This window comes from Salvelinus alpinus, chromosome 27 (genome assembly GCF_045679555.1).
Source record: "Salvelinus alpinus chromosome 27, SLU_Salpinus.1, whole genome shotgun sequence".
Classification (NCBI taxonomy): Eukaryota; Metazoa; Chordata; class Actinopteri; order Salmoniformes; family Salmonidae; genus Salvelinus; species Salvelinus alpinus.
The window spans coordinates 47105587-47132950 of NC_092112.1; the positions used below are offsets into that span (position 1 = coordinate 47105587).

Sequence of the window (27364 nt, forward strand, 5' to 3'; positions counted from 1 at the left end):
GTAATCATGAAAAAGAAGGGGGGGAGGAATGTAAATAATAATAATTCACCAGAAACACGTGGGCGGATTAAGCAGAGCGAGGTGGCTGGAAAGGACGGAACAGGCAGAGCAGTGACTGTATGCTAGCAGGATTTAATGATGATGAGAGACAAGAACTTCAATAAATAATGATTTAATAAATGTACAATAGGCCTAAATAGGCAAGAACTATTAAGCCTATGGTTGGCGAGTCCGAGATAACCAAGCTAGTTGGTGATGTTAATAGTGACGTGTCTGTTGATGGCACACGAGTGGAAGAATTGTCCATGGTTCTGGCGCTGGTTGGTGATAGCCAGTGCTTGCCTCTTCTTTGGCGGAGCATGGGACGTCCCACTCACATTGTTGCCAGCTGAATTGGCACTCAAGCGTTTTCTGTTCTCTATGTTAGGCTGCCAATAACTCAGCTTAACTTAAGTCAGCTCTCAGACCAATGGCCACTCACAGCCGTTATTTCCCTTGCATCCAGGCCTGTGTAGGCTCGGCCCTAAACAATGTGCTCTCTGTCACCTGGGGCTACAAAGTAAATGGCCCAGAAAAACACAAAGGACAAAGCTTCAAGGACCAGTATGCCATTTCCCCTCTGAGGGGCCAAAATGTATCTCTCTCTACAGTATCCAGAGGACTGACTATTGAATGTGTGATAGATGCCAAACATGGATACTATGGTATTATTCTATCTGAAACTTGTCCTATGAGTAGAATTCTAATGCCATCTATATGGATGTATGATCTCAGTGGTAACTTGTATCTGTCCAGGGTGAACTTTAAATTACTCTTTGCAAAGGGGTTTTATTGTCCTTTCAGGATTTCTGTCTTATTTACATCGGGCTCAGGTTCATGTAAACTTGGTATTGTTTGATTGGTCAATTGGTTTTACACCTTCAGATGTTATAAATTAAATGAAGGTCTGTTCTCTCTCTGATCCTGTATCCTGTCCATTAGAGGAAGGTTGTATGATCAATTATCATTTCCTAGGCTTCTAGGCCTAGTATGCATGGCTTTGTCTATGCTTTATCTTTTAAGTTTACCTAGGATCTGTGTCTAGAATTATGCTTTGCTAATGGCAGCATTGTCTTGTAACTTAAGCTTATTGCCTTGTATGTGAATCCATTCATTTGACAAAATATAAACGCAACGTGTAAAGTGTTGGTCCCATGTTTCATGAGCTGAAATATAAGATCCCAGAAATGTTACATACTCACAAAAGCTTATTTTTCTCAAATGTTGTGCACAAATCTGTTTACATCTCTCAGCATTTATTCTTTGTCAATATAATCCTTCCACCTGGTAGGTTTGACATATCAAGAAGCTGATTAAACAGCATGATCATTACACAGGTGCACCTTTTGCTGGGGACAACAAACGGCCACTCTAAAATGTGCAGTTTTGTCAAAAACACAATTCCACAGATGTCTCAAGTTTTGAGCGAGTGTGCAATTGGCATGCTGACTGCAGGAATGTCCACTAGAGCTGTTGCCAGAGAATTTAATGTACATTTATCTACCATAAGCTGCCTCCAACGTCATTTTAGAGAATTTGGCAGTACGTCCAACTGGCCTCACAACCGCAGACCACGTATAACTACGCCAGACCAGGACCTCGACATCCGGCTTCTTCACCTGCGGGATCGTCTGAGACCCGACACACGGAAAGCTGATGAAACTGTGGGTTTGCACAACTGCTCAAACTCTCAGAAATCGTCTCAGGGAAGCTCATCTGCATTTTCATTGTCCTCACCAGGGTCTTGACCTGACTGCAGTTCGGTGTCGTAACCGACTTCAGTGGGAAAATGGTTACCTTCGATGGCCACTGGCAAGCTGGAGAAGTGTGCACTTCACGACACTAATCCCAGTTTCAACTGTAAAGGGCAGATGGCAGACAGATGTCGTGTGGGTGTGCGGTTTGCTGATGTCAACATTGTGAACAGAGTGCCCCATGGTGGGGTTGAGGCTATGGTATGGGCAGGCATAAGCTGTGGACAATGAATACAATTGCATTTTATCGATGGCAATTTGAATGCACAGAGATACCGTAACGAGACCCTGAGGCCCATTGTCGTGCCATTCATCCACAGCCACCACCTCAGGTTTCAGCATGATAATGCACGGCCCCATGTCGCAAGGATCTGTACACAATTCCTGCAAGCTGAAAATGTCTCAGTTCCTCCATACTCACCGGACATGTCACCCACTGAGCATGTTTGGGATGCTCTGGATCGACGTGTACAACAGCATTCCAGTTCCCGCCAATATCCAGCAACTTTGCACAGCCATTGAAGAGGAGTGGGACAACATTCCACATGTCACAATCAACAGCCTGATCAACTCTATGCAAAGTAGATGTGTTGCGCTGCATGAAGCAACTGGTGGTCAAGCTAGATACTGACTGGTTTTCCGATCCACGCCCCTACCTTTTTTTAAGGTATCTGTGACCACCAGATGCATATCTGTATTCCCAGTCATGTGAAATCCATAGATTAGGTCCTAATGAATTTCTTTTAATTTACTGATTTCCTTGTTTGAACTTGTTGCTTTTTGTTCAGTGTACTATAGAATTCTACAGTGTACTACACAATTATATACTAAGTACTAGACATGATTGAGGGATACTACAGTGTGTAGTATAGTATTTTATAGTGTACTACAGTTTACTACAGAATTCTGTAGTAAGTACTATAGTAAATTGTAGTATTTTCATGTGGGCATGCTCAAGACGGGCTTGATGCAAACTAGTGCCAGCTAAACGTTATGTTTCTTTCAATAATTGTATTTGTCTCATTTGATTACGGTACACCTATGTTTTATATCTGAACAATACGTTTATTTTTGATGCATCAATGATTATGAAAAATGTCTTCAATGATCACACCTTTGATCACACATGGGATATAAATGATGGGGAGTGCAAGTGTATTGTCTATGTGAAAACAGTGTAATGTACTGTAACTTACAGTACTGTGACGTATAACAATCAAAGGGCAATTTTTAAAATTGTATTTAGCAATTTTTAAAATTGTATTTAGCATTTTTTGCTATTGGATTAACTGGTTGGTAAAACAACTAAATTGAGACGATATCATTATCTTGTGTTCTGGTGATTCAATCAATGTTCTCATGTTATTATATACAACTTATATTATATATATATTATATTATATACAACTTATATACAACTTATATACAACTTATATTTTGACTCAATGGTTGTGTGGTGAAAGATGTCTCCAAACAAAATCAATGCACAATAAAAAAGTCTTGAAAAAAAGGCTTGCTGCATTACAAGTGTTACCAGTTTATAGTTTTGTACTAAGAATTTTTCAAATTCACCACATACTTGTGAAAATACCCGGTATCGATTGAAAACGAATTTAACTAACATCCTCCATATTGACCGGGGAATATAACCCAGTTTAATTAAAATTAAATTAAATCAAATAGTATCGGTCACATACACATATATGATTTTAATGCAGTGTAGCGAAATGCTTGTGCTTCTAGTTCCGACAGTGCAGTAATATCTAACAAGTAATCAAAACAATTCTCCAACAACTACCTAATACACACATCTAAAGGGGTGAATGAGAATATGTACATAAAACTATATTGATGAGCGATGGCCGAGCAGCATAGGCAAGGTGCAATAGGTGGAATAAAATACAGTATATACATGTGATATGAGTAATGTAAGATATGTAAACAGTATTTAAAGTGACATTGTTTAAAGTGACTAGTGATCCATTTATTAAAGTGGCCAGTGATTGGGTCTCAATGTTAGCAGCAGCCTCTCTGACTTAGTGATTGCTGTTTAGCAGTCTGATGGCCTTGAGATAGAAGCTGTTTTTCAGTCTCTCGGTCCCAGCTTGAATGCACCTGTACTGACCTCGCTTTCTGGATGGTAGCGGTGTGAACAGGCAGTGGCTCGGGTGGTTGTTGTCCTTGATGATCTTTTTGGCCTTCCTGTAACATCGGGTGCTGTAGGTGTCATGGAGGGCAGGTAGTTTGCACCCAGTGATGCGTTGTGCAGACCTCACCACCCTCTGGAGAGCCTTGCGGATGAGGGCGGTGATACAGCCCGACAGGATGCTCTTGATTGTGCATCTGTAAAAGTTTGTCAGGGTTTTGGGTGACAAGCCAAATTTCTTCAGCCTCCTGAGGTTGAAGAGGCACTGTTGCACCTTCTTCACCACACTGTCTGTGTGGGTGGACCATTTCAGTTTGTCTGTGATGTGTACGCTGAGGAACATAAAGTTTTCCAGCTTTTCCACTACTGTCCCTTCGATGTGGATAGGGGGGTGCTCCCTCTGCTGTTTCCTGAAGTCCACGATCATATCCTTTGCTTTGTTGACGTTGACTGAGAGGATTTTTTCCTGACACCACACTCGAGGGCCCTCACCTCCTCCCTGTTGGCTGTCTCGTCGTTGTTGGTAATCAAGCCCACTACTGTTGTGTCGTCTGCAAACTTGATGATTCAGTTGGAGGTGTTCATGGCCACGCAGTCATGGGTGAACAGGGAGTACAGGAGGGGGCTGAGCACGCACCCTTGTGGGGCCCCGGTGTTGAGGGTCAGCGAAGTGGAGATGTTGTTTCCTACCTTCACCACCTGGGGCGGCCCGTCAGAAAGTCCAAGACCCAATTGCACAGGGTGGGGTTGAGACCCAGGGCCTCCAGCTTGATGATGATATTGGAGGGTACTATGGTGTTGAATGCTGAGCTTTAGTCAATGAACAGCATTCTTACATATGTATTCCTTTTGTCCAGATGGGATAGGGCAGTGTGCAGTGTGATTGTGATTGCGATTGCGTCATCTGTGGACATGTTTGAGTGGTATACAAACTGAAGTGGGTCTAGAGTTGCCGGTAAGGTGGAAGTGATATGATCCTTGACTAGTCTCTCAAAGCACTTCATGATGACAGAAGTAAGTGCTACGGGGCGGTAGTCATTTAGTTCAGTTACCTTAGCTTTCTTGGGAACAGGAACAATGGTAGCCATCTTGAAGCATGTGGGGACAAAAGATTGGAATAGGGAGCGATTGAATATGTCCGTAAACACACCAGCCAGCTGGACTTCGCATGCTCTGAGGATGCGGCTAGGGATGCCGTCTGGGCCAGCAGCCTTGCGAGGGTTAACACATATAAATGTTTTACTCACATCAGGCCACGGAGAAGGAGGGGGGGGGGGGTACATCCCTTGTTAGCGGGCCACGACAGTGGCACTGTATTATCCTTGAAGCGGGCAAAGGTGTGTGTGTGTGTGTGTGTGTGTGTGTGTGTGTGTGTGTGTGTGTGTGTGTGTGTGTGTGTGTGTGTGTGTGTGTGTGTGTGTGTGTGTGTGTGTGTGTGTGTGTGTGTGTGTGTGTGTGTGTGTGTGTGTGTGTGTGTGTGTGTGTGTGTGTGTGTGTGTGCGTGATACTTCTCTCTACATACAGGTGGCAACAGAGCACTGTGTGTCTCTGGTCAATACCACAACCCTGTTTTCATAAAGGGTACACTGTCTGGGAGCCTTCCATTCCCCTCCTTTCATAAAGCCTGTGTGGATCCTTAATCATTACCCCCACAACTTCACTGACATCAACTAATAAAGTCCCCAAAACTTTTCCTAGATGTGCTGAAAATCCACTTATATCAATCAGCCAGGCATACTGTAAACTATTTTTACCCTTTGCAATGTCAAACTTAATAGATGGGAGCTGAAGTAGGGGGGTTGGAATATTTTTTTTTTGAAGGAGCAATTGGGCTGCTTCTGGGGAGTGGGAGTAAGTGTACATTTTGGCTGTCCCCATAGGAGAACCCTTTGAAGAACCATTTTTGGTTCCATGTCGAACCCTTTTGGGTTCCATCTAGGACCCTTTCCACAGAGAGTTCTGTATGGAACCCAAAATGGTTTTATCTGGAACCAAAAAAGGTTCTTCTATGGGGAGAGCCGAAGAACCCTTTTGAAACACATTTTTTCTAAGAGTGTAGAGTGTTTTAAAGTGATTTCATAGGACCCAACAGTTTAGAATAACCATGTTTATTTGAGAGAGAGAAAGAGAGATTGAAAGCGAGAACGAGAGCTCTAAAGTAGATGAAGCTCCCTCATTCTTTCATTTAAAACACCCCGAAACCTTTTCTAATCAACCTCTGTATCCCTTTCCTCTCCATTCTTCCCATTTGTTTTCTTTTCCCTCGTTCCTCTCTTTCTGTGAAAGACTGCAAAACACGCCTTTGATTTAAAAGCACACACACACACCGTTAATACAATGCTCCACCTTCCAAGACTGCACTTTATTGTCTCCCTGTCCTTCTCTTTCTCTAATTCCCACTCCTCTTCACTCCTCTCCTCTCTCTCCATGTCTCCCTCTCCCTCTCTATATGACCTCCTCTGTGTATGAAACAGAGTTTAAGAAGAGAGAGAATGTGAGGCCTTGGTAACAGCAAGCTGTGGATGTGTTGGCCCTGCCCAGTGTGGAGTTACACAGTAACCCTAGACACAGGGGAACATGGAGAGGGAGGGAACAGATGGAGTGAGAGGGGTGTGTGCGAGAAAGAGGTGTGAGGGCTAGGAGAGGGAAGGGGAAGTTCCAAACTTTTCAATGAAAGCCACACGCTCTTTTCCACGTGTACAGAGACACACGTATACACAGAGAGCGAGGGAGCGAGAGAGAGAGACATACACACACACACACACACACACACACACACACACACAGACTGAGGTAGTTTTGCAAAGAGCAGGTGTCCTCCTGTCTCACAAACCTTCATCACTGCTCCTGCCTATCCTGATCAAACTGTGGACTTCCAAGTGGAGGGAAGGAGGGAAAAAAGGAGGACAGGAGAAAGACTAACCACTCCAAGGAGGAGGAGAGGAAGAATGGGATAGATACAGAGACATAGATCAACAATCTCACTGTTCAGAACATGGACTGAGGCTAGAAAGAGAGGAACAGGAAAAAAGGAGAGATACAGAGAGAGATGTGGCCAGGCATGGGGAGAGACAGACTGACTAGAGGACTGGTTCTGCGCCTGTGTCTTCTCCTCACCGCTCTCTGTGTCTGTGTGCACATTTACCTGGAGCTGGGGAGCAGGAGAGGGGCACCTTCGCACCTCATTTTAGGATGTCCCACACAGACCAGCCAGGTGCTACCAGACAAGGGAGCGAGGACACGGGGGACAAAGGACCCCTTGGAGCCCAACGTCGGGACTGAGGACAGAGCTATAAAGAGAATGGTGTCCTACATACGCACGCTGAAGAATGACTCTGTAGCAGGGAAGACAGGGGGAGGGGACAACCCCTCCACGTGTTGCCCACCTTTGCGACCGAAGAGAAAGGTGAGTGAGTGATTATACCTGCAGTAGGGTGATGCGACCACTAAAAACGCTTATCTGATCTGAAGTCAGTTCTGCTGTTTAATTGTTCATGATTGAGGATTAGAATTGTGGATCTATAGAAGTGTTATCTGATCCTAGATCAGAGCTTAGTGGACGATGCCCACCTGGAGAGTGTGACTCAATAAGGGGACGTTCGGGAGCACTTGTTCAGTCACTGTGTTGTTGGCACAGAGCTGCTTAATCCTTAGAGGCTGACAGATAGAGTTCAAACTAAGAGGAGGAGAGGAGAAGGGCAGTGGGATCAATGAGGGATCAATAGGTAGGCTGTAGGCTGAAGAGGAGAGAGAGGCTGACTGTTGTTAGATTACAGAGAGGAAAGGACTCTTAAGTGGTCGATGATAAGCTGAGCTGTTGTACTGAACTACAGACAATGGACACAGTTGAGGGGAATTACTCTATCTGATAGACACTAAGAATATGATAGACACTCTCAAACTGAAAGAACCGTAGATTCAAATGTTCTTCTTCTAACTTTGCAGAAAAATGTTCAACTTTAGAATCCTGAACTGTGCTTGGAGTGAGAGTGCTAGCACTGGTGAAACGTGCTAAATGCTAAATATATGCCGTGAGAGATGGTTGGTTATGAAAGTAGGTGGGCGAAAGAGTTTTAACTAGGGGTTTAGAGATTTGCTACTAAGTTACTTGGGGTGGGAGTTCCACAAAGAGACAAAGACACTCCTTGCTGCCACACCTATAAACACACACACACACACACACACACACACACACACACACACACACACACACACACACACACACACACACACACACACACACACACACACACACACACACACACACACACACACACACACACACACACACACACACACACACACACACACACACACACACACACGCACACACTATTAAGTCTCTCTGGCTGTTTCTGAAGCTGAATGTCAATAGAGGATCCAGTCCAACAAACAAGCTTTCAGAGACGAACAAACACACACACACCTGACCTCTGACCATGCACCACACCCACCACACTACCTGTTGACTCCAAATTCTTTCTCTTTCTTTGTTTATCTGTCTACCATTTTTTATCGCTTTGGCTCTCTCTTCTTCCCTCAACGTTCTATCCCTCTCTTTTCCCTGCTGTCTTCATCTCACTCCTTTCTCCCTCCTTCCCTCTCTTCACCCCTCAATCTCTTTCCCTTCTTCCCTCTCCTTTCTGTCTCTCTCCTCAGCGAGCCATGCTTGCTCATTAGCTACCCACTCTTTCATCTCTGAATCTTTAAAGAGACACAAAACTCCAATCTCCTCAGCCATGTCTCAAAGGAGGCTGCTTGAAGATCACTGCAGGCAAAAAAATCACACATTATGCCACATCACCCTGAGCACTGAGAGTTAGCTGGCCACTGCTGTGATATCAATAATACACAGCACCATATGCCATATGCTGCCTGGTGCTCTCTGCTTTTAACACGCAATTGTCACATAAACTGCACTACGGGAGCAGAACCAGTGCTTAAATTGGACTGTTTAGTTCCGGGACCTATTTGGCCGGATCCGGTACCTCTCATGGAATGAAAAATAATTGTCACTTTTTGCAATGTAAAAAGTTATCAAAGTTATCAAAGCTGATTCGTGTTGGGCCGGCCCGAGCTTAACATGCTGACCACACTGCTCGCGCGTGCCAACGAGCATCTGCATTGCCAAGCGCTAAAATAGAGGTTAGTTCTATTTGTGACGCTGAATGCGGTGCAAGTCTTGCCTCTCCCATCTCCTCATTGGTTTATAGAAGCAGATACCCACGTGCCATCTCCTCATTGGTTATACCGATGTGGGTGATTGAAAGACAAACTGGGTTCGGTTGGTCGTAGTGGTGACTATGAAAGTTAAATGCCAATCGCCATATAAAGTCCAAAGAAGAAAACGCCTGGAAGCAGGAGAGATGACTAGAAACGATTCAGTTGACCGTTTTATGTGTGGATTAATTGTCAGAGTAGAGGACCTTGTGCATTTCAGGTAACATAACAACTCAACATTTATATCCTAGGACAAATTAGCTAGCAACAGCAAGCTAGCTAAATAGGACAAATTAGCTAGCAACTGCAAGCTAGCTAGCAAAATTGCCATGAATGTTTAATGCTTTTTGACCTGTCCCCAAATTAATATAATTGGTTCAGAGTTTGTTTTGATGATTCAACCTGTGTGTCAAAATTTGCACACGATAGTGCATGCATGCGGACGGTTTGGGTACGGTATCAGGTTTGCACAACATTGTAACCTATGTTTGAGACCAACGCATGGCCTTGTGAGAAGCGCGCCTGTGTCTCTCACAGAACTGGAACGAGATTCCCCTTCTATGATCGCTCTCCCTCTCTCTGCTCTGATAGACATGAATGAGCCTGCAACTCTCATCTCACCAGCCTTGCATTTCATCATTTATTTTCTTATAGAATCATAGCCTGCGAAGGGTTCTAGTGGAGCTGCAGCACCCCTGATAAATTGAAATACATTTGCCAAAGTTATAGAATTACTGCGGTCTGTTCAGAAATAAATTAAATAATTTAGAATAGCCTTCTACACCATGAGAAAGCATATCATTTAGCCACACACGATCAACAGCTTCTTTAAAAATTGCTTAACTGTGGGGTGTAGCCCAATAACAAGGTACTGCGTACAGTCGGGAACGCCGGCAAATCTGTCAGTGAACAAACAGCATGCAGACAAAACAGGCCTCTCGCAATACTTCAAATACAATCGCTGGAAAACACAGAATGGAAAGCAAATGGCTCCTGCTGAAAAGAGAAGACTCGAATCTGTCTGCTGTAGGCTACCAAAATATTTGATCAACTTCCAAATAGGCCTATTGTTTTACAAAGTAAAATGAGAGAGAGAGAAGCTTTTGACACGGACCCATCGGCCATCACCAGTGAGTGAGCTGCGCATCATTGGTTGAGTCAATGTAACTGGAAAGCATTTTTAGGACTATAATTTCCTCCTCATATTGTATCCTACAATATGTGTCTCCACACACCTAGGCCTAGGCTATTGATGGATTCAAGACATGGTCGTTTTTATTGATCTCAGAATCTCAGTGTGTCAGTGTCAAAGTAGCCAGTCATTTCGATCATTTGTGTGGTATTATGGTGCTTCCATGACAACTGGGAACTCAAACAAAAAAACGAGGTGGAATCATGAGCTTCATGTTGGAAAGTCGGAGCTCTAGAAAGATGCCTGAGTTCCCTACTTGGAATTCCGAAAATTAATTTTCCCAGTTGGAGCTCGTTTTCCCAGTTGTCTTTAACGCACTGAATTTGGAAGTCTGAGATTTCACAGCTTCGAGTTCCCATGTCTTGAGATTATGCCAAAATCTCCAGTCATGTAAAATGATGTAGAATTACCTGAAATGCGTTTATAAAAGGCAAACATTTTCCCGGACCATAGGCCACTAAAAATGTTCTCCATGTGTTCAACTTCTGTAAGTGCCTCTACTTTACTTCTATATGCCACTACGCAAATGCGATGATATGCATGCAATGCTTTACTATAAAGGTGATTTTTTTTCTCATGCGTTCCCGGTACCTCAGAGCTCCCTAGGTCACTGCCCTCTTGCACTAACATTTTGCTCCGGCACCTCCCGATTTACAAATTAAGCACTGAGCAGAACACATTTCGTAACATGCCATGTGTTCTCTATCTACCTCCCATACTGCCTCTCACATGTTGGCATGTGTTAATCTCATTGTCTTTGATTTTGTAGAATGGTATGAATCCACTCCAACTACTGGGAATGACAGAATTAGTGTAGGAGGATTACGATTGTAATATTATAATTCAATCTGACTCCATAACCATGTGAATCAATGCTATAGGCCTTAAGCATATCCGAGCGTATCAAGATAGCGTGTCTTTGTGTGACCAGTCTCGGGAATACTATAATCGACATGTGTCTAAGATAACCGTTATGCAAGTAAAAATGTCCAGATTCTGTGAGTTAATCCTTGCAACCAGATTTACAGCATTAATTCATTGAGTTAGCCTTGGCGAATATATGCAAAGTTAGGACCCAAACATATGTTATGTGCAGTGCAGTAACATTTACCATTAGACCATTACATCAAAGAATAATTCAAGGAATATTCCTCTGAAATATGAGGACTACAATACATATCCATTTACAAGTAATCAGGCTTATTACAGATATACAATAACAATACCGTTATCAAAGAGCACATAACAGAAGTCTTCAATGTAAAAAGTTACAAAATTATCCATCTATGAGCTTCAAATAAACACCACTATGACATATGTCAGGAGATCGGTTAACAATGACTACCTGAACTAAAAATCACTCCAACTTTTATCCTTCCCTGGGCGGATCCAAATTTCAACAACCCCCATCGTTTAACAGCGTCCCTCTGCTTGGCTCAAACAACGAAACAAAAATAATAGCACTTCTGCACACGTTCTCTAATCTAACCAACACAATAATAGGAGCGCATCTGAGCTGCTCCTCACTTCGAAATGACCGCCGCCGTCTGACCAACAGTTTTAGCTCCCTGTAAAATGATACCCATTGCACGCACAGTACAACAAGACATATACAAATGTTCTTAATGAGCTCTTGAAACCATCGAAACATGACAGTGTCATTCACACGGTAACATTAATTTCGTCACTTTAAAATTTCAACAGTCCTCACACCTCCGACAAAGCCAGTAATCCCCAGGGCTCCATGGGAATGCCCAGTCACGGAGAATGCCACAGCGTAAGTGGGTTTCACTCCTGTGATATGCAAACATATGACTCTCTATCCGGACAACGCCATAAACAGTGATCGAAGCGTCACACTGGGCCTTGGCGCCGACAAGCCGCAGACGCATCTTCATCACTAGCCTTCCTCATAGTTCACATTCGTTCACGCTCTCTTATTTTCCCACTACTCTCTCTCTCTCTTTCTCTCTCTCTCCCTCGTGGAGACGTGTTTATGCACAACAGATGAATGACATGGGTCTGGAAGGCATGGGAAGGCTCAGTGTTTCTGACTGAGATGGTGAAGATGAGCCAAATGGGAAACACATGACCTTCATGAGCAGTTAGCAGTACACAGGAACACACTGTGCTGCCGTGCCACACTTCACTATATGCTGCTTAAAGGGGCAGGGAATGTGAATGCGGAAAACCCTAAATGTGTAGAAAAACACATAGCAACCATAGCATGTGCGTCCAATGTAATGACAATCCATGATCCATGTCTATTCTGTCTGTTCTATGTCTTACTTCTGTGGATTGGAACATTGGGGCCTCCGATTTGCTCAAACAGTAGTGAGGAGTTCTGGTAGTTGCCTGTTACAGTGGGGAGAAGAAGTATTTGATACACTGACGATTTTGCAGGTTTTCCTACTTACAAAGCATGTAGAGGTCTGTAATTTGTATCATAGGTACACTTCAACTGTTAGAGATGGAATCTAAAACAAAAATCCAGAAAATCACATTGTATGATTTTTAAGTAATTAATTTGCATTTTATTGCATGACATAAGTATTTGATCACCTACCAACCAGTAAGAATTCCGGCTCTCACAGACCTGTTAGTTTTTCTTTAAGAAGCCCTCCTGTTCTCCACTCATTACCTGTATTAACGGCACCTGTTTGAACTCGTTACCTGTATAAAAGACACCTGTCCACACACTCAATCAAACAGACTCCAACCTCTCCACAATGGCCAAGACCAGAGAGCTGTGTAAGGACATCAGGGATAAAATTGTAGACCTGCACAAGACTGGGATGGGCTACAGGACAATAGGCAAGCAGCTTGGTGAGAAGGCAACAACTGTTGGCGCAATTATTAGAAAATGGAAGAAGTTCAAGATGACGGTCAATCACCCTCGGTCTGGGGTGCAAGTTCTCACCTCGTGGGGCATCAATGATCATGAGGATGGTGAGGGATGAGCCCAGAACTACACGGCAGGACCTGGTCAATGACCTGAAGAGAGCTGGGACCACAGTCTCAAAGAAAACCATTAGTAACACACTACGTCGTCAAGGATTAAAATCCTGCAGCGCACGCAAGGTCCCCCTGCTCAAGCCAGCGCATGTCCAGGCCCGTATTTTCCATAGCTCTGCAATAAAGGTTAAAGGCCGTTAGCACAATTGTTGCTCGACTAATCATCCTCCTCTCAAGTTGCTAAACAAAATCCTGTGTGTGTGTGTGTGTGTGTGTGTGTGTGTGTGTGTGTGTGTGTGTGTGTGTGTGTGTGTGTGTGTGTGTGTGTGTGTGTGTGTGTGTGTGTGTGTGTGTGTGTGTGTGTGTGTGTGTGTGTGCGTGATAAGACATCCTGAGGGTTTGTTTGGATAATTAACAAACCAAACGAGATCCATCTCTCAGCTGTCAAATCCCCTGCTAGCGCAAACATCCTATGTTTTATTTAATCATTTACTTTTTCAAGGCTTAATTTCTTTCTTCTGCTTGCCTTTTTGAGCTCTAAGTAAAGGGATGGAAGGATGGAGGGAAGTGGTAGGTGGTAGAGGGGATGAGGCAGTATTGCAAATTATAGAGGAGCAGAATGCATTAACCTTTTATGGCTGCAGGCCGGTGTCGGGCTCAATATGACAACAGCCCGTCCAAGTGCAGGGCGCGAAATTCAAAAGATATTTTTTAGAAATATTTAACTTTCACACATTAACAAGTCCAATACAGCAAATGAAAGATAAACATCTTGTGAATCCAGCCAACATGTCCGATTTTTTGAATGTTTTACAGCGAAAACACCACGTATATTTATGTTAGCTCACCACCAAATAGAAAAAGCACAGACATTTTTCACAGCACAGGTAGCATGCACAAAACCAGCCAAACTAACCAAGAACCAACCAAACTAACCAAGAAACAACTTCATCAGATGACAGTCTTATAACATGTTATACAATAAATCTATGTTTTGTTCGAAACATTTGCATATTTGAGGTATAAATCATAGTTTTTCATTGCAGCTACAATCGGAAATAGCACCGAAGCAGCTAGAACAATTACAGAGACCAAATTGAAATACCTAAATACTCATCATAAAACATTTATGAATATGAACATTTCCGAATCTTTAAGTGTTTTACAGCGAAAACACAATATAGCATTATATTAGCTTACCACAATAGCCAAAAACACAAACCATTTAACAGCAGCAAAAGTTAGCGATCGCAAGAAAACAGCAAAAGATATATAGTTTTTCACTAACCTGGACAAACTTCATCAGATGACAGTCCTATAACATCAGGTTATACAATACACTTATGTTTTGTTCGAAAATTTGCATATTTAGAGCTGAAATCCGTGGTTATACATTGTGAAAACTTAGCATCTTTTTCCCAGAATGTCCGGATATATTTCTGACACTCACCTATTCTGACCAAATAACTAATCATAAACGTTACTAAAAAATACTTGTTGTACAGCAAATGATAGATACACTAGTTCTTAATGCAATCGCCGTGTTAGAATTCTAAAAATAACTTCAGTACGACATACAGCTTACGTTATAGCGACACAGCGCCAAAACTCAAGGCGGAAAACACAACTACACATTTTCGACAGAAATAGGAAATAACATCATAAATGGGTCCTACTTTGGTTGAGCTTCCATCAGAATCTTGTACAAGTGGTCCTTTGTCCAGAACAATCGTTGTTTGGATTTAGAATGTCCTTTTTCCCTCTCGATTTAGCAAGCAAAACTTGCCAAGTGGCGCGAAGCTCTCCATCGTCAACAAACTCAGAGAACGGAACACGCCAAAACTCCCGAAGAAATTTCAATAATCTGATTAAACTATATTGAAAAAACATACTTTACGATGATATTGTCACATTTATCAAATAAAATCAAAGCCGGAGATATTTGCCGTCTATAACAAAAGCTTTTCAGAAGCCAATACGGAAGTCCTTTCCACGTCTTCCTGAGCAAAGGAAATTGGGGTCCTGTCATTCCAAGCTCTCTCTTTTGACCATAGAAAGAGCTAGAGACCCCATTTCACCTCTCACAGCCTATTGACATCTAGTGGAAGGCGTATGAAGTGCATGTATACTAATAGATTTCAAGCAAACGATTAGGGAGGCCCTGGAACAGAGCCTCGATTTCAGATTTTTCACTTTCTGACAGGAAGTTTGCTGCAAAATGAGTTCTGTTTTACTCACAGATATAATTCAAACGGTTTTAGAAACTTGAGAGTGTTTTCTATCCAATAGTAATAATAATATGCATATTGTACGAGCAAGAATTGAGTACGAGGCCGTTTGAAATGGGCCCCTTTTATCCAAGTTACTCAATACTGCCCCTGCAGCCATAAGAAGTTAAACCACTTCCAAACATGGACAAGATAAACAACAGCGAACAAAATCAAATCAAATCAAATGTTATTTGTCACATACACATGGTTAGCAGATGTTAATGTGAGTGTTTCGAAATGCTTGTGTATCTAGTTCCGACCATGCAGTAATATCCAACGAGTAATCTAACCTAACAATTTCACAACATTTACCTTATACACACAAGTGTAAAGGAATGAAAAATAAAAAATATATGAATGAGTGATGGTATAGAACGGCATAGGCAAGATGGCAAGATGCAGTAGATGGTATAGAGTACAGTATATACATATGAGATGAGTAGTGTATGGTATGTAAACATTATATGAAGTGGCATTGTTTAAAGTGGCTAGTGATACATTACATCAAGATGGCAAGATGCAGTAGATGGTATAGAGTACAGTATATACATATGAGATGAGTAATGTAGGGTATGTAAACATTATATGAAGTGGCATTGTTTAAAGTGGCTAGTGGTGCATTTATTACATACATTTTTCCAGTGGCTGGAGTTGAGTCAGTATGTTGGCAGCAGCCACTCAATGTTAGTGATGGCTGTTTAACAGTCTGATGGCCTTGAGATAGAAGCTGTTTTTCAATCTCTCCGTCCCTGCTTTGATGCACCTGTACTGACCTCGCCTTCTGGATGATATCGGGGTGAACAGGCAGTGGCTCGGGTGGTTGTTGTCCTTGATGATCTTTTTGGCCTTCCTGTGACATCGGGTGGTGTAGGTGTCCTGGAGGGCAGGTAGTTTGCCCCCGGTGATGCGTTATGCAGACCTCACTACCCTCTGGAGAGCCTTACGGTTATGGGCGGAGCAGTTGCCGTACCAGGCGGTGATACAGCCCGACAGGATGCTCTCGATTGTGCATCTGTAAAAGTTTGTGAGTGTTTTTGGTGACAAGCCGAATTTCTTCAGCCTCCTGAGGGCGCAGCAGTGCATCTTCACCACGCTGTCTGTGTGGTTGGACCATTTCAGTTTGTCCGTGATGTGTACGCCGAGGAATTAAAACTTTCTACCCTCTCCACTACTGTCCCGTCGATGTGGATAGGGGGGTGCTCCCTCTGCTGTTTCCTGAAGTCCACAATCATCTCCTAACAGAGAGACAGAGAGAGACAGACAGAGACAGAGACAGAGACAGAGACAGAGAGAGACAGACAGACAGACAGACAGACAGACAGACAGACAGACAGACAGACAGACAGACAGACAGACAGACAGACAGAGAGAGAGAGAGAGAGAGAGAGAGAGAGAGAGAGAGAGAGAGAGAGAGAGAGAGAGAGAGAGAGAGAGAGAGAGAGAGAGAGAGAGAGAGAGAGAGAGAGAGAGAGAGAGAGAGAGAGAGAGAGAGAGAGAGAGAGAGAGAGAGAGAGAGAGAGAGAGAGAGAGAGAGAGAGAGAGAGAGAGAGAGACAGACAGACAGACAGACAGACAGACAGACAGACAGACAGACAGACAGACAGACAGACAGACAGACAGACAGACAGACAGACAGACAGACAGACAGACAGACAGACAGACAGACAGACAGACAGACAGACAGACAGACAGACAGACAGACAGACAGACAGACAGACAGACAGACAGACAGACAGACAGACAGACAGACAGACAGACAGACAGACAGACAGACAGACAGACAGACAGACAGACAGACAGACAGACAGACAGACAGACAGAGAACCTGTGATCTCTTCGGCATGGCCTCTAAGACCCTCACAAACTTCTACAGGTGCACCATCCAGAGCATTATATCGGGCTGCATCACCGCCTGGTACAGCCCAACACATCACTGTGGGCACACTGCCTGTCCTCCAGGACATCTACAGCACCCAGAGAAGCAAGGACCTCAGCCCCCGGAGCCACAGCCTGTTCACCCTGCTACCATTTAGCAGACGGAGAGAGTACAGGTGTATTAAAGCCAGGACCGAGAGACTGAAAAACAGCTTCTATCTCCAAACTATCAGACCGTTGAACAGACATCACTAGCCGTCCACCGCCCGGTACTCTGTCTGGCACCTTAGACACTGGCCGTGTCCAAAAACCCATACTGGCCATTTTAACAATGTTTACATACTGTTTAACCCACTTTATGCACCGTGCCTATAGAAAGCCTACACCCCCTGGAACGTTTTTCACATTTTGTTGTGTCAGTAACTCAGCGTTAAGTAAGGATTTTCCCCCACTTATATCGCACCATACTCTACACTTTTAGGAGAAAAAGTCTCCATCCCTGAGTTAATACTTGGTGGAAGCACCTTTGTCAGCAATTACAGCTGTGAGTCTGTTGGGATAGGTCTCTACCAACTTTGCACACCTAGATTTGGCAATATTTGACCGTTCTTCTTTACAAAACTGTTCAAGCTCTGTCAAGTTCCTTGGGGAGAGTTAATGGACAGCAATATTCAAGTCAACCCCCACCCACAATTTTTTTATTTTTTCATATTTTTTATTTCACCTTTATTTAACCAGGTAGGCTAGTTGAGAACAAGTTCTCATTTGCAACCGCGACCTGGCCAAGATAAAGCATAGCAATTCGACACATACAACAACACAGAGTTACACATGGAATAAACAAAACATACAGTCAATAATAGGGTAGAAAAAAAGAAAACAAAAAGTCTATATACGGTGAGTGCAAATGAGGTAAGATAAGGGAGTTATGGCAATAAGGGAGTTATGGCAATAAATAGGCCATGGTGGCGAAGTAATTATAATATAGCAATTAAACACTGGAATGGTAGATGTGCAGAAGATGAAATGTGCAATACTGGGGTGCAAAGGAGCAAGATAAATAAATAAATACAGTATGGGGATGAGGTAGATAGATGGGCTGTTTACAGTGATCTGTGAGCTGCTCTGGCCAGCTGGTGCTTAAAAGCTAGTGAGGGAGAAATTAGTATCCAGCTTCAGTGATTTTTGCAGTTCGTTCCAGTCATTGGCAGCAGAGAACTGGAAGGAAAGGTGACCAAAGGAGGAATTGGCTATGGGGGTGACCAGTGAGATATACCTGCTGGAGCGCGTTCTACGAATGGGTGCTGCTATGGTGACCAGTGAGCTGAGATAAGGCGGGGCTTTACCTAGCAGAGACTTGTAGATAACATGTAGCCAGTGGGTTTGGCGACGAGTATGAAGCGATGGCCAACCAACGAGAGCATACAGGTCGCAGTGGTGGGTAGTGTGTGGGGCTTTGGTAACAAAACGGATGGCACTGTGATAGACTGCATCCAATTTGTTGAGTAGAGTGTTGGAGGCTATTTTATAGATGACATCGCCGAAGTCGAGGATCTGTAGGATGGTCAGTTTACGAGGGTATGTTTGGCAACATGAGTGAAGGATGCTTTGTTGCGATATAGGAAGCCGATTCTAGATTTAATTTTGGATTGGAGATGCTTAATGTGAGTCTGGAAGGAGAGTTTACAGTCTAACCAGACACCTATGTATTTGTAGTTGTCCACGTATTCTAAGTCAGAGCCGTCCAGAGTGGTGATGCTGGACGGGCGGGCAGGTGCGGGCAGTGATCGAGTGAATAGCATGCATTTAGTTTTACTTGCATTTAAGAGCAGTTCGAGGCCACGGAAGGAGAGTTGTATGGCATTGAAGCTCGTCGGAGGTTAGTTAAAACAGTGTCCAAAGAGGGGCCAGAAGTATACAGAATGGTGTCGTCTGCGTAGAGGTGGATCAGAGAATCACCAGCAGCTAGAGTGATATCATTAATGTATACAGAGAAGAGAGTCGGCCCGAGAATTGAACCCTGTGACACCCCCATAGAGACTGCCAGAGGTCCGGACAACAGGCCCTCTGATTTGACACACTGAACTCTCGCTTGGTAAACCAGGCGAGGCAATCATTTGAGAAACCAAGGCTGTCGAGTCTGCCAATAAGAATGTGGTGATTGACAGAGTCGAAAGCCTTGGTCAGGTCGATGAATACGGCTGCACAGTAATGTCTCTTATCGATGGCGGTTATGATATCGTTTAGGACCTTGAGCGTGGCTGAGGTGCACCCATGACCAGCTCTGATTTCATAGCGGAGAAGGTACGTTGGGATTCGAAATGGTCGATAAGCTGTTTGTTAACTTGGCTTTCGAAGACCTTAGAAAGGGTAGGATAGATATAGGTCAGTAGCAGTTTGGGTCTAGAGTGTCTCCCCCTTTAAAGAGGGGGATGACCGCGGCAGCTTTCCAATCTTTGGGAATCTCAGACGATACGAAAGAGAGGTTGAACAGGACTGTAATAAGGGTTGCAACAATTTCGGCAGATCATTTTAGAAAGAGAGGGCCCAGATTGTCTAGCCGGGCTGATTAGTAGGGGTCCAGATTTTGCAGCTCTTTCAGAACATCAGCTATCTGGATTTGGGTGAAGGAGAAATGGTGGGGGCTTGGGCGGGTTGCTGTGGAGGGTGCCGGGCAGTTGACCGGGGTAGTGGTAGTCAGGTGGAAATCCTCAATTATAGTGGATTTATCGGTGGTAACAGTGTTTCCTAGCCTCAGCGCAGTGGGCAGCTGGGAGGAGGTGCTCTTATTCTCCATGGACTTTACAGTGTCCCAGAACCTTTTTGAGTTTGTACTACAGGATGCAAATTTCTGTTTGAAAAAGCTAGCCTTAGCTTTCCTAAATGCCTGTGTATATTTTTTCCTAACTTCCCTGAAAAGTTGCATATCACGGGGGCTATTCGATGCAAATGCAGAACGCCACAGGATGTTTTTGTGCTGGTCAAGGGCAGACAGGTCTGGAGTGAACCAAGGACTATATCTATTCCTAGTTCTACATTTTTTGATTGGAGCATGCTTATTGAAGATGGTGAGGAAGGCAATTTTAAAGAATAACCAGGCATCCTCTACTGACGGGATGAGGTCAATGTCATTCCAGGATACCCCGTCCAGGTCGATTAGAAAGGCCTGCTCGCAGAAGTGTTTTAGGGAGCGTTTTACAGTGATGAGGGGTGGTCGTTTGATCGCAGACCCGTTACGGATGCAGGCAATGAGGCAGTGATCGCTGAGATCTTGATCAGCAGAGGTGTATTTGGAGGGCGAGTTAGTTAGGATGATATCTATGAGGGTGCCCGTGTTTACGGATTTGGGGTTGTACCTGGTAGGTTCATTGATCATTTGTGTGAGGTTGAGGGCATCAAGCTTAGATTGTAGGAAGGCCGGGGTGTTAAGCATGTCCCAGATTAGGTCACCTAGTAGCAGGAGCTCAGAAGATAGATGGGGGGCAATCAATTCACATATGGTGTCAAGGGCACAACTGGGGGCAGAGGGTGGTCTATAGCAAGCGGCAACGGTGAGAGACTTGTTTCTGGAAAGGTGAATTTTTAGACGTAGAAGCTCGAATTGTTTGGGTACAGACCTGGATAGTAAGACAGACCTCTGTAGGCTATCTTTGCAGTAGATTGCAACACCGCCCCCTTTGGCAGTTCTATCTTGGCGGAAAATGTTATAGTTAGGGATGGAGATTTCAAGGTTTTTGGTGGTTTTCCTAAGCCAGGATTCAGACACAGCTAAGACATCCGGGTTGGCAGAGTGTGCTAAAGCAGTGAGTAAAACAAACTTAGGGCGGAGGCTTCTAATGTTAACATGCATGAAACCAAGGCTTTTACGGTTACAGAAGTCAACAAATGAGAGCACCTGGGGAGTGGGATTGGAGCTAGGCACTGCAGGACCTGGATCAACCTCTATATCACAAGAGGAACAGAGGAGAAGTAGGAAAAGGGTACGGCTAAAGGCTATACGAACTGGCCGTCTAGCACCTTCGGAACAGAGAGTAAAAGGAGCAGGTTTCTTCCATTGGATTTAGGTCTGAGCTCTGACTGGGCCACTCAATGACATTTAACTGTTATTCCTTAGGCAGTCTATTGTAGCTTTAGCTGTGTGCTTTGGGTCAGGTGAATTTCTGTCCCAGTTTCGTCTTTCTTGCAGAGGGCAGCAGGTTTTCTTCAAGGACTTTTCTGTACATTGTGCCATTCATTTTCCCTTCTATCCTAAAACAGTATATACTGTATTCTAGTCATGGCTCATCCTATATAACTACTGCAGTACACACCTTTTCTATGCATACACTGTCTATACTGTCTACTGTATATACAGTTGAAGTCAAAAGTTTACATACACTTAGGTTGGAGTCATTAAAACTCGTTTTTCAACCACTCCAACCACTAGTTTTGGCAAGTCGGTTAGGACATCTACTTTGTGCATGACACAAGTAATTTTTCCAACTATTGTTTACAGACATATTATTTCACTTATAATTCACTGTATCACAATTCCAGTGGGTCAGAAGTTTATATACACTAAGTTGACTGTGCCTTTAAACAGCTTGGAAAATTTCCTGAAAATGATTTCATGGCTATAGAAGCTTCTGATAGGCTACTTGACATCATTTGAGTCAATTGGAGGTGTTCCTGTGGATGTATTTCAAGGTCTACCTTCAAACTCAGTGCCTCTTTGTTTGACATCATGGGAAAATCTAAAGAAATCACCCAATACCTCAGAAAATTGTAGACCTCCTCAAGTCTGGTTCATCATTGGGAGTAATTTCCAAACGCCTGAAGGTACCATGTTCATCTGTACAAACAATAGTACGCAAGTATTATACATCATGGGACCACTCAGCTGTCATTCCGCTCAGGAAGGAGACGCGTTCTGTGTCCTAGAGATGAACATACTTTGGTGCGAAAAATGCAAATCAATCCCAGAACAACAGCAAAGGACCTTGTGAAGATGCTGGAGGAAACAGGTACAAAAGTATCTATATCCACAGTAAAACGAGTCCTATATCGACGTAACCTGAAAGGCCACTCAGCAAGAAAGAAGCCACTGCTCCAAAACCGCCATAAAAAAGCCAGACTACGGTTTGCAACTGTACATGGGGACAAAGATCGTACTTTCTGGATAAGTGTCCTCTGGTCTTATTAAACAAAAATAGAACCGCTTGGCCATAATGACCATCGTTATGTTTGGAGGAAAAAGGGGGAGGCTTGCAAGCTGAAGAACACCATCTCAACCGTGAAGCATGGGGCTGGCAGCATCATGTTGTGGGGGTGCTTTGCTGCAGGAGGGACTGGTGCACTTCACAAAATAGATGGCATCATGAGGGAGGAAACTTATGTGGATATATTGAAGCAACATCTCAAGACATCAGTCAGGAAGTTTAAGCTTGGTAGCAAATGGGTCTTCCAAATGAACAATGACCCCAAGCATACTTCCAAAGTTGTGGCAAAATGGCTTAAGGACAACAAAGTCAAGATATTAGAGTGACCATTACAAAGCCCTGACCTCAATCCTATAGAAAATGTGTGGGCAGAACTGAAAAAGCGTGTATGAGCAAAGAGGCCTACAAACCTCAGTTACACCAGCTCTGTCAGGAGGAATGGGCCAAAATTCACCCAACTCGTTGTGGGAAGCTTGTTGAAGGCTACCCGGAACATTTGACCCAAGTTAAACAATTTAAAGGCAATGCTACCAAATACTAATTGAGTGTATGTAAACTTCTGACCGACTGGGAATGTGATGAAAGAAATAAAATATGAAATAAATCATTCTCTCTACTATTATTCTGATATTTCACATTCTTAAAATAAAGTGGTGATCCTAACTGACCTAAGACAGGGAATTGTTACTAGGATTAAATGTCAGGAATTGTTAAAAACTGAGTTGAAATGTATTGGGCTAAGGTGTTTGTAAACTTCCGACTTCAACTGTATATTTATATTCCAGACTGACATTGCTCAGTCTGATATTACTCATTCTGTTATTTATGTATTATATTGATATTGTATTGCTAGATATTACTGCACTGTTGAGCTAGAAACATAAGCATTTAGCTGCACCTGTGATAACATCTGCAAATCTGTGTACGCAACCAATAAACTTGATTTGATTTGGAGATAAACAGGCCATCGGCCCAGAGGTGTATTAGAATAGGGCTAGGCACACTCCATATCTCTCTCTATTTCCCCTCTCAATTTCAATGTCAATCGCTGTATTGTCAATTCTCAGAAAGATTTTCACAAACAAGTCCAAACAGTCTAGAAATGGAGGGAGAGAGAACTAGAGTGAGAAAGAGAGAAAGACTGAAAGAGAGAAACAGAGTAGTAGAAGCAGACGTTTTAATCCCATCGGTGTGACTCAGTTTCTCAGGCAGCTTTAAAACCAGAGTTGGTGGGAACAAGGGACAAGGTAGTCACAGTAGATCAATGGCTGAATACGTGACATTTCACCTTGTTCTCCCCTTCCTGGAGCTGAGACTGGAGCTGATGCCGGAACTACCCACAGAATCACAAAAGCACTGCGTCTACCTTTATCCAGTTGTTTCTAGGTTCTTTTGAACTCTATGAAGTTAACATATTAGATACTGTATTGTAAATCGTTTTTTGTTGTTGTAAAAGCTAGTTCAGAATTAACATATTCTAAAAGAATTAGAGCACATGGATTCGAGATTGACTTTTGCATAGAGGGCTATTGTATTGCCGCTGTCATCTCGGTCCAACCAATCAATAAATCGATCAAATGTATTTAAATAATCAGCAGATGTCACAAAGTGCTTATGCAGAACCCAGCCTAAAACCCCAAAGAGCAAGCAATGCATCATAGTGGTTAGAAATAACTCCCTAAAAAACTCCCCTAGCCCGCTTGGAGTTTGCCAAAAGGCATCTAAAGGATTCTCAGACCATGAGAAACAAGATTCTCTGGTCTGATGAAACCAAGATTGAACGCTTTGGCCTAAATGCTATGCGTCACGTCTGGAGGAAACATGGCACCATCCCGACGGTGAAGCATGGTGGTGGCAGCATCATGCTGTGGGGATGTTTTTTAGGGGCAGGGACTGGGAGACTAGTCAGGATCGAGGGAAAGATGAACGAAGCAATGAACAGAGAGATCCTTGATGAAAACATGCTCCAGAGCGCTCAGGACCTTAGATTGGCACGAAGGTTCACCTTACAACAGGACAACGACCCTAAGCACACAACCAAGACAATGCAGGAGTGGCTTTGGGACAAGTCTCTGAATGTCCTTGAGTTGCCCAGACAGAGCCCGGACTTGAACCTGATTGAATATCTCTGGAGAGATCTGAAAATAGCTCTGCAGCAGTTTTTTTTATTTGATAAATTAAAATGTCTTAAAACCTGTTTTTGCTTTGTCATTTTGGGGTATTGTGTGTAGATTGATGGGGGGGAAACGATGTAATACATTTTAGAATGTAACGTATTGTAACAAAATGTGGGAAAAGTAAAGGGATCTGAATATTTTCCAAATGCACCGTAACTTACTTACCTTCTTGTGTTCTTCATAGTTCTATTTCTTGTGTGTTTTTGTTTTACTTTATTTTATTGAACTACTGATTTACTGTATTGTTGGCAAAGAGCTTGCAAGAGAGCCATTTCACTGTACTTAAAACGTAAACCTTAAAATTTGTACGGCTGTGGTTAGGTAGACACTGTTAGAGACCTGAGTAGCACAGCAGACAATGAGAGAGCTTTGTGTCGGTATAAGCTCACTGTGTTGAAACATTCAGTGTCTTTTTCACTTTGTTCGGGAAGGCTTTCTCGCCGTGAAGAGACCAGGGACAGAGGGAAGATGCGAGGTAGAGAGAGCTGAGGCGTCATGCCCAGAGAAACTGAAAGGGCATGTGTCTCGTTCTGTTCGTGTAGTTTGGAGTAGAGGTCAAAGGAGGCTGCTGAGGGGAAAACGGCTCATGATAATGTCTGGAATGTAGTGAGTGGAAGGGTATCAAACACATGGAAACCATGTGTTTTACGTGGTCGATACTATTCCATTTATTCAGTCCCAGCCATTACAATGAGCCCATCCTCCTCAATTAAGGTGCCACCGGCTGCCTGTAATAGAGGTGCAAAGAAGACAATTTCAAATGTCAAAGTGCATAGCAGAGCGGTGGTGAGTAAGTTTGAAGAAATTGAACAAGATGTCCAATATATCTCACATCTAGGATTAAGTAGTCTCTCTCTCTCTCTCTCTCATTCCTCTCTATTTTCTGCCTCTCTCTCCCTTACCTCCCCTCTGTATTCCGCCCCCCCCCCTCTCTCCCATCCCCAAACCCATTTACCCCATTACACCTTACTGTGAAATGTTTACTTACCAATCCTTAACCAACAACGCAGTTCAAGAAATAGAGTTAAGAAAATATTGATTAACTTAAAAAATATATAATCAATCAAATAGTAACACAATAAATGTACATAGCAATAAGGTGGGGTACCGGTACTGGGTCACTGTGCGGGGGTACAGGTTAGTCAAGGTAATTTGTAAAGTGACTATGCATAGATAATAGACAGAATAGCAGCAGTGTAATGACGACGACGGGGGGGGGGGGGGGGGGTCTTATGTCAGTTTCATGGCTTGGGGGTAGAAGCTGTTACAGAGCCTTTTGGTCCTAGACTTGGTGCTCCGGTAGCAGGGAGAAGAGTCTATGACTTGGGTGACTGGAGTCTTTGACATTTTTTGGGGCTTTCCTCTGACACCACCTAGTATATAGGTCCTGGATGGCATTAGGCATGGCCTCAGTGATGTACTAGGGCATACGCACTACCCTCTGTAGCGCCTTACGGTCAGATGCCGAGCAGTTGCCAAATCAGGCGGTAATGCAACCGGGCAGGATGCTCTCGATGGGGCAGATGTATGACTTTTTGAGGATCTGGGGACCCAAATCAAATCCTTTCAGTCTCCTGAGGGGTAAAAGGTGTTGTCGTGCCCTCTTCACAACTGTCTTGGTGTGTTTCGACCATGATAGTTTGATGGTGATGTGGACACCAAGCAACTTGAAACTCTCGACCCGCTCCACTTCCGTCCCGTCGATGTTAATGGAGGCCTGTTCGGCTCTCCTTTTCCTATAGTCCCCGATAAGCTCCTCTTGTCTTGCTCACATTGAGAGAGAGGTTGTTGCCCTGGCACCACACTGCCAGTTCTCTGACCTCCTCCCTATAGGCTGTCTCATCGTTGTCAGTGATCAGGCCTACCACTGTTGTGTCGTCTGCAAACTTGATGATTGAGTTGGAGGTGTTCATGGCCACGCAGTCGTGGGTGAACAGGAAGTACTGGAGGGGACTAAGCATACACCCTTGAGAGGCCCCAGTGTTGAGGATCAGCGTTGCAGATGTGTTGTTACCTACCCTTACCACCTGGGGGCGGTCCGTCAGGAAGTCCAGGATCCAGTTGCAGAGGAAGGTGTTTAGTCCCAGGGTCCTTAGTTTAGTGATGAGCTTTGTGGGCACTGTGGTGTTGAATGTATTCCCTCTGCTCTCCTCTCCATTAGAAATCAACCACAGATCTCATATCTGGGCTTTGGTCCAGGCAGACAGGCATGCAGGTGGGGAGGAGGGAGGAAGGGGTTTAACCAGAGGGCCTGTTGGCAATGTGGAGTTTGTGGAGCCATCTGCCTAGACAGTAGGCAGCCAAGGAGAAACACACACTCTTACATGCTGACCACACCGCGAGCGTTGCAAAATACATTTAAACATACAAGTTATTCAATCATTGCACCCACACTGCTCGAGCACGCCAACGAGCTTCTGCTTTGCCAAGCTCGAAAATAGAAGTCAGTTCTATTTGTGACGCTGAACGCGATGCAAGTCCTGCCTCTCCCATCTCCTCATTGGTTTATAGAAGCAGATACCCACGTGGCATCTCCTC

At 43.7% G+C, this 27364-nt stretch overlaps 1 protein-coding gene across 1 annotated transcript in view; it reads left to right on the forward strand.

Annotated features, from left to right (window-relative positions):
* The first annotated feature begins 6622 nt into the window (after positions 1 to 6622).
* Positions 6623 to 27364, forward strand: part of LOC139556663 (probable methyltransferase-like protein 24) — a 95358-nt gene continuing 74616 nt past the window's right edge. Inside the window, exon 1 of the mRNA XM_071370890.1 lies at positions 6623 to 7345. Coding sequence (XP_071226991.1) covers positions 6989 to 7345 — 357 coding nt within the window. The 5' untranslated portion in view covers positions 6623 to 6988. The remainder of the gene's footprint in view (positions 7346 to 27364) is intronic.